Raw genomic sequence first — 9,949 nt, 5'->3', positions numbered from 1 at the left:
CCACTGCTTCAATTGGAGGTAAGAATGTGATCTACATCATCACCAAAATCTGATTTTGCACTGCAATTGCGGGAAACATAAGGAAAGTCTTTTAATCGGCACTTGAAACATCATCAAGATGTCTACTAATAAAATTGACGATTTGCACTGCATGAGTGTCTGCTTGAATGGGAATAATTATGCATATTGGAGTTATGTTATGACACATTTTTTGCAAGGAAAAAATGTTTGAAAATAGTTGAGTTAGTGCATCTTGATGTATCTGTTGCGGCTGCTATGACGTCTTCCCCAGATTTGTCCTCATTTCGTCTTAGTTATGAGTCTTCATTGTTTTATTTATGGCATTCTTGTTTAGGACATGTGTCTCAATCTAGATTACAGTACATCATCTCCACTGGTGCATTAGGTCTTATGGAATCTCATGATATTTCTATATGTAGTGGATGCAAACTCTCCAAGCAAACTGCTTTAATTTTTAATAAAAGTGATTCTTTATCCACGGATTCTTTTGAGTTAGTTTATTCTAATGTGTGGGGACCTGCACTTTTAGCTACTAAAGAAGGTTCCAGATATTACATGATTTTTGTGGATGATTTTACTCGTTTTACTTGGGTATTCATGATATGTATTTCCTTTCTATATATTCTGAGTTTATTGCTATGGTTAAAACACAATTTGGTAAGCACATCAAAGTTTTTTGTTTTGATTCGGATGGTGAATATGTCCAAGACTTTTCATAATGTTCTTGCACGTGAGGGTACAATTCATCAGACATTTTGTTCTCATACACCTCAATAAAATGGTGTTGCTGAGCGTAAGCATCGCCATTTAGTTGAGACTTCTCGTTCATCATTGCTATCTGCAGATGTCCCTTCTATGTTTTGGGGTGAGGCTATTCTTACTACATCGCATTTGATTAATCGCTTTCCATCTCGTCTTAAATTTAGGGTCTCTCCTTTTGAGCATCTTTTTGGTCAACGTCCTGATTATACATATTTTAAGAGTCTTTAGATGTGCATGTTTTGCCTTATTGCCTACAGTTGAATGTACAAAGTTATCTTCCCGTACACATCTGCGTTTTCCCAGGATATAGAATAGGTCAAAAAGGCTATCATTACTATAATCCCTATAATCCTGTAACTAAAAAATTGTATGTTTGTCGTCATGTGGTTTTTCTTGGACGTGTTCCATATTTTCAAATTTCTGAAATGAAACCTCAAAAATCTGATCTTATTTATATTGATCCTTTTCCAGAAGGGGATCTCTCAGAGCATTTTTCACATGTAGTTGACGTTTAGAATTTACCTCATCACGAGTCTTCTGGTGTACCTAGTTTTCCTCTTGTTTACAACCGCAAGAAAAAGAATGCTACAACACGTGCAACTTCTATTGATATTGCTCCAGTACATGCATCACTTGCATCTATTGAGCCTATTTCTGATCTGCCCTTGCCAGTGGATTCCATAGCACCCTCTGACTCATCCGCACCCTTTTGAGTCCTCCAGACGAGTACTTCCTTCTCGTAATTGTCGTCCTCCTAGATACTCTAATTTGTCCTCTTCTTATTCAGATCCATTTATCAATTTTCTATCTACTATTCATTCACATGTTAACCCAGATCCTATAAGGAAGCTTCTGCAGATCCAAATTAGCAAAAAGCTATGCAGGATGAGCTTGATGCTTTGCATAATACCGGCACTTGGGATTTGGTTCCACTCCCACTTGACAAAAATGTGATTAATTGTAAATGGGTGTACAAGATCAAGGTCAAAGCTGATGGCTCCCTTGACCGCTATAAGGCAAGGCGTGTGGCTAAGGGATTTTCATAAGAATATGGACTTAAACAAGCACCGCATGTTTTATTTGAGAAATTTAGTACATCTCTGCTCACTCTTGGGATTTCAAGCTCGACATATGATCCTACATTATTCATGCGTCACTCCTCCCATAGACATATTCTATCGTTGTTGTATGTTGATGACATGATTATTACAGGTGAGATGATTCTTCCGGCATTGATATGGTTAAGAAACAATTACATTCTATTTTTGATATGAAAGCTCTAGGACACCTTCACTACTTTCTTGGAATTGAGGTGGTGTCTTCTCCTCGTGGTTATTTACTATCACAATATAAGTATATACTAGATATATTTGTACGGGCTACTACTGAATAATATTGAGCCTGCTGAGAGTCTCCTTCAATCCACTATGGAGCTTTCTCCTACTGATGTGCGTCCCTTTAGATGATCCTACTCGATATCGTGAAGTTATTGGTTCCTTGGTATATCTTACCTTTACTCGTCCAGACATTCAGTATCCTGTTCATGTGGTTAGTCAATTTATGTATGCTCCTAGATCAGTATATTGGGTTGTTGTACTTAGGATCCTATGCTATTTACATGGAACATTACATCACAGTCTAGTGTTCCCAACTTCATCTTCTCTTCCTCTTCGAGCATACTCTGTTTCTGACTGGACGAGGGATGGGAAGAATAGGAAATCTACTATTGTTTGGAGCATTTTTCTGGGTTATTCTTTCACATCATGGAAGAGCAAGAAGTCAGATGTTGTTGCTCGTTCTACAGCAGAAGCAAAGTATCGAGCTATGGCATCTACTACATCAGAAATTGTTTGGCTATGATGGTTCCTTGGTGATATAGGTGTAGTTTTAGACAGTCCTACACCTATGTATTGTGATAACAAGAGCGCCATTCAGATTGCACATAATGCCATGTTTCACAAGAGAACAAAGCATATTGAGATTGATTGCCACTTTGTTTGACACTACCCTTAAAAAGGCACTATTTCTCTTTCATACCTGCAGTCCTCCCTTCAGTTAGCAGACTTGTTTACCAAGTCTACTACAGTAAAGCGATTTCAGTTTCTCAGTGACAAACTCGTTATGCTTACACCATGAGTTTGAAGGGGGAGTCAATGTAATTAGTATTAGTATAGAAGGGTAGACTGATCCTATAGTATCAGTAGTATTTGTAGAGATATTATCATAGTAGAGTACACTGATTGAGATTAATTCAGTTAATATGAAACCCTAGTTTTTAGGGTCAACTGTCGCCACTGATCCTTGGCAAATTAGTATATATAAACAATTGTTTTTCTGGGTATTATAGATAAAAGCCTAGGAGTCTGTGTATAACCCAATAACTATTGGGCACTATTGGAATCTCAAATCTTAAAAACAATGAGATACAACAGGTTGGGATAGGAAGGGATAATGTGGAAACACAGTAAGAATAAATACATAAGAAAGGCAGGATGTCAAAACATGAGATAGCTTACAGGAACAATCTAGTGGAGCCTCTTAACAATGACAGAGTATAGAAATTATCAAGACTAACCGAAGGTTAATTATTGTTTACATAAGAAGATAAAAGAACTAACATTGTTTAAGCCCTCTAAACCAACATGTGGTAAGAGCCTTATCTACTTTAGTTAAAAATGCAGGACCAATATCAAAAACGGACTGACAGATACGGATAATCAGCTTCTCAAAAGCCAAAGAGACATTGAACCATATGGCTATTTTTAAAGAGTACAGAACAGTCAGTTTTATCAGATAGAAACAATTAAATACATTATTTTCATACTTTAGTATTAGGATAACTCAAGAACGAGAAAGTTGTGACTGTTGTGTTACTTACAAAACATTGAGATACTGCAGCTGTCCAATTCTTGGTGACAAGATTCCATTAAACCCCATGGAAGGCAGTGTTCTACAAAAAGTAAGGATAGAAACATATATTTATCAAAATTGTACAGTTTTAAGAATTCACAAAAGCAAGTGAAAGTGGTTATGACTAACGATTCATTTCATAAACAATGACACACTTATAAGCAGCATAAGAATGGGAAAATTATCAACTCACACTTGAATGACATTGTTGCTTCCATCACATATAACAGAATTCCATGTACATGGATTGACTTGATTTTGATTCCAGTCAGACAGCTGATTTCCAGTGGCATTCAGTTTAATTTTCATGTCGTACAATGCATCTCCTGAAAGATTACATATCCTAAGTCATCTTTATCAACAGAGACATGGCGGTCTTCTCTAAAACATAATATGAGTATGCTTGAAACTTAAGATCTGATAGTATTCAGCAAATTACACATTAAAGAGAGAAAAAAAGATATAACAAACAAGCAATGTAAATGATTGCAGTGGAACCAGACTAAAATTAGAAAACAATTGGTAGTTTTTCTTGAGTGCTCCTTATTCACCTAGCTTGGTGAATTGAACTGGATTATTTTAAGATTCTTGCTTCGGTGGTCCAAAGACTCCAAAGATAGGCTTTTTATATAAACTTCATTAATTTTATTTAAAGTGTAACATCCTAAGTGTTGCTAGCATCTTCTTCTTCGATCTCTCAAACCAATGTTTTACAACCATCTTCTTCTTTGATCTCTCGAACCAATGTTTTACAACTCTGGACTGTCTACAAAACCCAATCCCCTTAATTCAAGACCCTACAACCGTCAACAACATAAACGAGTCCACCGCCTCTGCTACCAAGCGTCGTCAACGAAGACCATCCCTTGACAGAGACAGCTCACCATCGAATCATGTGCATGGAGGGAGGAATTGAGGGCTAGAGGAAAAAGAAAGATGACAACAAGCTTTTTATCTACCCCTAAAAGAGGAATTAATTATAAAATTGACGGTGGTAAATCATGTAACCGACTACACCAAATTAAGCGGGACACCGAGACTATAAGTGTGGTGATCATTTACTTTTTGTGCCATTGGTACTCCTAAATGTATTTTTAGGAGTACGGATTTATTTTAATCGTAGGAATGATACTCCTCAAATTCTTATCAACATTTAGGTGTCAATCATGCCTAATCCTTCCCCATCTTAGGTGACCTAGCTCAAAAAACAAAAAGTAGAAAACAACGGGAGTACTATCTTGGGTGACCTAGCTCAAGAAACAAAAAGTAGAAACAGTGGGTAACCTATGAGCATATCAAAAGTAGCATATGGATTTCATGAGATGATAACAAATGAGCAGTAATTGATATTAAAAGGCTAAGAAATCATATAAGCTCCTCTTCCTTCCTTTCTCTTTTGTGGGTGTTTTGAGTTCTCTCTTCTCTTATGTAGGTGTGCGCATCAGCAGAGTGTATGTGTTAATTTAATGTTCATGTGGGTGGGTGGGGATTACAGGTAGTGTTTTAAATGTCGGTTGCCATGTCCGACATGTCGGCTGACATGATGAATCTAGAGACCCACTGACACAATATGGAGTTTTACAACACGTATTGTATTTTTAGTGTTTATGTCGGGTATAGTGGGGGGCATGTCGGATATGTTGGTCGAATATATCCGGGACATGTCGGCCATATCGGCCGATTTTTTAATTTAAAAAATTAGCTTTTTGTTATGTTTATCTAATCAGGTTTGGGTTTAAATTCCTGATTGACTTAATATGCTTCCAAAGACAAAATCCGATCAGTTAGGAGAAAAAAAAGGACCGATGTCATTTCCGTCACTCCTTTTCTCTCCTTCAACATCTCATTGGTCTATTCTCCAAACTGTTCCTTCGACATCCATATCGGGCGACATTCTCTCTCCTTAACCAGTTAACCGCCAACATCGGGCTTCTCTATTCTCACATTTTTCCTTCAGCATCAACCTTAAGCATCACAAGTTATTTATTTTTTTATATGTTTAGATAATAGAATTTAAGTATATTTAGATTTTATTTATGATATTATATTGCACATATGCACACCATCCGATATAACAATCCGATATTTTTTATATCCCTCGACATATCCCCGATTTTCGCTATCCAACGTGAATTTTAGCCGTCCGACATGAACCTAACATTCAAAATTTAAAACCTTGGTTAGAGGGGGTTATAGTGGCTCATTGATTACCCTGATACTTCACCTTGGCTCCTGTATCCGTGTCCGTGTCCGTTCAGACACTCCTTGGACACTTCTTGAGTATATACATACATTTATGTATACATGTGCCGAATTAGACAATACATGTTTTAGTTTAAAACACTCGTAGTACACTCCTTGGACGTATACGTCACACTTCACATCAAATTTTTGCAACTTGTTGGACTCATATTGGGTTCATTTCAGCACATATCATGTTCATAAGTATGATTTTAAACGATGATTTGGATATCTAGTCCAGAAGTGAGTAGTTTTTTAATTTATAATCTACTCAATAAAAGAAACATAAAAAAGGTATACGGTCTTTAGTTCTCATGATATGTAATAAAAAACAAGATTTGATCTCATATATATTATTAATTTCGATAAGTATATATAGAGAAGTGTCCCCGTATCCTACATTTTACAAATTTAACGTGTCTCGTATCCACACCCGTGTCTGTGCCCGCACCCGCACCCATGCAACATAAAGTGGCACTTAATATTATGTATTGATTAGCAACAATTAATCACTCTTCATAAGCAATTGAAGAAGGCATTAATCTACAGTATCCTCCCAAGGGCTAAACATATGAAGCTGCACGGAATTGATAAAGAGCATCTAATTGAGGCCTACTTTCGAATTAAGGCATCCACACAGCAAGCTCTAATGTATCATTTTGTGTATTTCACGAGCCAAAAAACTAGCAAAATTTGTAATACGAAAAAAGCATAACATGAATAATATGACAGATATGATATGTTGATACACAAAAAGAATGGATTGAGGAGGAGAAATAAACATACCTTGCCAATCAGATAAAACAACGGACAGTAAAGGAATCACTAAACACAGTCTATACACAAACTCCATCTTTCTTTATGATGATTTTCACTTCTTAGATTGTACGAGACTATCTAACTTCTGCGAAGCTAGCCATTATCTGGAAAAGTAGCATCTTGTCATCAAGAAATATACGTCACAAATAAATAATATTGTGAAACACGAAGGAAAAGAAACAAGTTATATGGGAATTTCCCACATAAACGAACGTGCAACAGAAAGACAGTGATCCCCCCACTAAAGGTATAGTAATGCCAAGTACTGCAAGCAAAGTGATTCAAAATTAAGAGAAATGATATAGCCAACAGATCGAGCCGAGCTACAGGAATTATAGACATTATCAGGAAGCTCGGCGCATTATAGGAAAATTTAATAACAGCAGCTTGTCGTGAAGCCCACTAGAAAGCGATTACGTCAAGAGCCTAAATTTGTGATGTCAAGGGGAGGAAAATCTTCTTTCCAATTTATTCCAAACCTGGAATTATTGGAATCACCTCCGTACTCGTTGGGTTTTTGACCAACTCTTAGTGGACGACAACCTTAGCTCTGACAACACTATTGAGAATAGCTCAGGGCTCTCAGAGACTAAGATGGAACTTTATCTGAGGAGGGGAAACCCAGATTTGGGGCATATTAAGGAAATCTAGGCTTAATTGTGGTCATTATCAGCCACCTTATATGTATTGGACATGTTCGATTGATTGTAACTATCCTTCCAATAAGTACACTAATGTATCTATTCACCTTTCTACGCACAAAGCCTCCAATAACAACATCTAATTCTAAACCCCCACCAACGCCATAAAACAGAGCGACAATCACCCCTGGACGGCACCGTGCCTTGCAAACCCCCCCCGCCCGCGCGCACCCAAAAAATTACAATTTACCGCGCCCTCGAAATCAAGAGCCCGCACGAAGCCGGCAGCCACTTCACATCATCAAAGCAGTTCAGACTTAAGAGCTAAGAAAAAGAAACTCCCAAACGCCAATTTTCCCGGAAAAAAGACAGACGCGTGCTGAGGGTAGGACCAGTTCAATCAAGAGACACAGATAACGACGATCATGGAGAAGATCCAGTAAAGTACAGCAGGTATATAATAGTAGAAGATACAAGAGAGAGGGAACTGCTAGTAGCCTATCACCCAGGCGTGTATCGGACACAGCGTAAGAGGTTCGCAGGGAGAGATTGAGAAGAAGAGGGGGGATGCGAAATTATTGTTTCCAGAGAGAGAGAGAAAGAAAGACACAGAAGAAGAATAGAGAGTGGGGCGGGGGAAATAATGGTGGGGGCACCGGGGCAGGCTCCGAAGCCCACAAATACAGTTCCCCCCCCCCCTCACCTTTCTCACACAGTGGAAGACAGACAGAACGGACGGCACCCACAAAACAACACGCCAAGACAGGGGGCTCCACCGCGAGACGAACACGGACGGGCAGCTCGTGCCGGTGAGTGTTGTTTAGGGGTGAGAGCTTTGGGTGTTTCGTGGAGTCGCGTCGCTGGTGGGGACCCCTCTACGAGACTGGCGTTTTGCCCGAGGGGGTGGCTGCGCTAATAATTACAAATGTTAAAATACTGCTTGTTGGTTTAATGCGGGCAATTGATTTGGATTTGTTTGCGCTTAAAGGGGACGGCACCCACTCGTACTGCGTGCATTCGGACGCCTGATCGCTTTTGACCGGGGTAGATCTTATCCGCGTCGCTAGTTAGGCAGCAAGCAAAAAAGTTACTTTCCTCGCGGCCCCTGTATCAGTTTGGCGTTTTTCACTAGCCAGCAAATGTGACGCCGCGGCGTTTAGTGTGGAAAAACTAAAAGAAAAAAAAAAGAAAAATAGTTATTTAAATTTAAACATTTTAGTTTAATGATACGTCGTGCGTCTAATCATTTAAAAATTGTAGCAAGTTACACCAACGAATATCAAACTGTTAAAACGCAAAGCGAGGTTGAAATTAAGTTGATGGAGTGTTTTGCGTCTAATCACTTGATTTGAAAGTGAGCGAACCTAAGACCAAATGGGGGACAGAGTTTGGCTCACACGCACGTAATTATTTTCGAAACTGGTTAAGTTTTAAATAAAATAAATCAAGGGTAAAACTTTGAGTTTATTGGCAGAAAAAAAAAACGGTTGACACGTTGAGAAATTTGTGCGACAAGAAAAGAAAAGCATGATAGCTTAAGTATTTTTGAAGCTTGTAGTTGTTTAAAGGTGTGTTTGGATACCAAGGCGATTTTTTTTGTAGTGTTTTTTTGAAGCGTGTAGCTGTTTAATAAGTGTTGGGCGCAGAGTCACGTCCACCGCCGCGAAAGCGATATCACCTGAGAGAAAGCTCTGGCTTTTTGTTGTCACAAAAGCGCAAATCAACCTCTATATTCTTGTTTCTCAAAAGGAAACTAGAATAGATAGTGAAATTCTTATTTCTCAAAGGAAACTAGAATAGATAGTGAAATTCTTATTTCTCAAAGGAAACAAGAATCGAAAGTGAGATATTTCATCAAAGTGAAATATGCACTCTTCCTCTCATCAGTTCTAGGACTGAAATGTCGAGGGAACCTACAAGCAATAGCCAACACCCAGAAAACGATAAATATACGAGATTTACGTGGTTCGACAAACTTGCCTACGTTCACGGGAGGGGTGAGGGGAATTTCCACTATGAGAAGAACACCGACGACTTGTACAATCCACAAGCTCGTCTCAAAGAAAAAGATCTATTTTTACCCAAAAGAAATTACCCTCTTTTGTAAAATCTCTCTTTTTCTCTCCTAAAAAAACTCTCTGCTTTTCTCTCAAAAAACCAGTCGTCAAGAATTCCCTCCGCGATTTTATTTCCCCGATGTAATTTTTCTCCCACACCGAAAACCTAGGAACGACATGGGATTTATAGGGGATACGTGGGCCAAGTTCGTGGGCTAGAAAACCACCCGCTGCGAACTCATGCAGCTGGGTGTTTCGCATACGTGGGTGGGCCCACGTCTCCACGAACATCTCCACGAACTAGGTGCGGGCGTCAACGTGGGTGACCCCCACACACCCTACGTCTATTCACAATTCTCCACCTCGTACATCATTTGATAAACCTCAAATGTTGGACGAACACCAGAAGAACACCGCGAACATCACCAGAGAGATCTGAACATCAAATCAGGCCCAACCAGCTGTGCTACTTTACCACGGCTGCCTACGTATCCTTCA

The 9,949-nt window shown here is 38.8% G+C and overlaps 1 protein-coding gene across 3 annotated transcripts in view; it reads right to left on the bottom strand.

Annotated features, from left to right (window-relative positions):
- LOC109848279 (probable LRR receptor-like serine/threonine-protein kinase At5g10290) overlaps positions 1 to 7,520 on the bottom strand; it is a 31,952-nt gene extending 24,432 nt beyond the window's left edge. For 2 of the 3 annotated variants that reach the window (XM_020417704.1, XM_020417706.1), the window contains exons 1-4: positions 7,502 to 7,520; positions 6,721 to 6,857; positions 3,887 to 4,019; positions 3,662 to 3,733 (exon numbers count right to left, since the gene is read on the bottom strand). In XM_020417704.1, coding sequence (XP_020273293.1) covers positions 3,662 to 3,733; positions 3,887 to 4,019; positions 6,721 to 6,787 — 272 coding nt within the window. In that variant the 5' untranslated portion in view covers positions 6,788 to 6,857; positions 7,502 to 7,520. Of the gene's footprint in view, positions 1 to 3,661; positions 3,734 to 3,886; positions 4,020 to 6,720; positions 6,858 to 7,501 lie in introns of those variants that run through there. The other variant, XM_020417705.1, reaches the window with a different exon arrangement.

This window comes from Asparagus officinalis, chromosome 7 (genome assembly GCF_001876935.1).
Source record: "Asparagus officinalis chromosome 7, Aspof.V1, whole genome shotgun sequence".
NCBI classification, from domain to species: domain Eukaryota; kingdom Viridiplantae; phylum Streptophyta; class Magnoliopsida; order Asparagales; family Asparagaceae; genus Asparagus; species Asparagus officinalis.
Note: the sequence above shows the minus strand (reverse complement) of the source record. Positions and strands in the feature narration are given on the sequence as shown.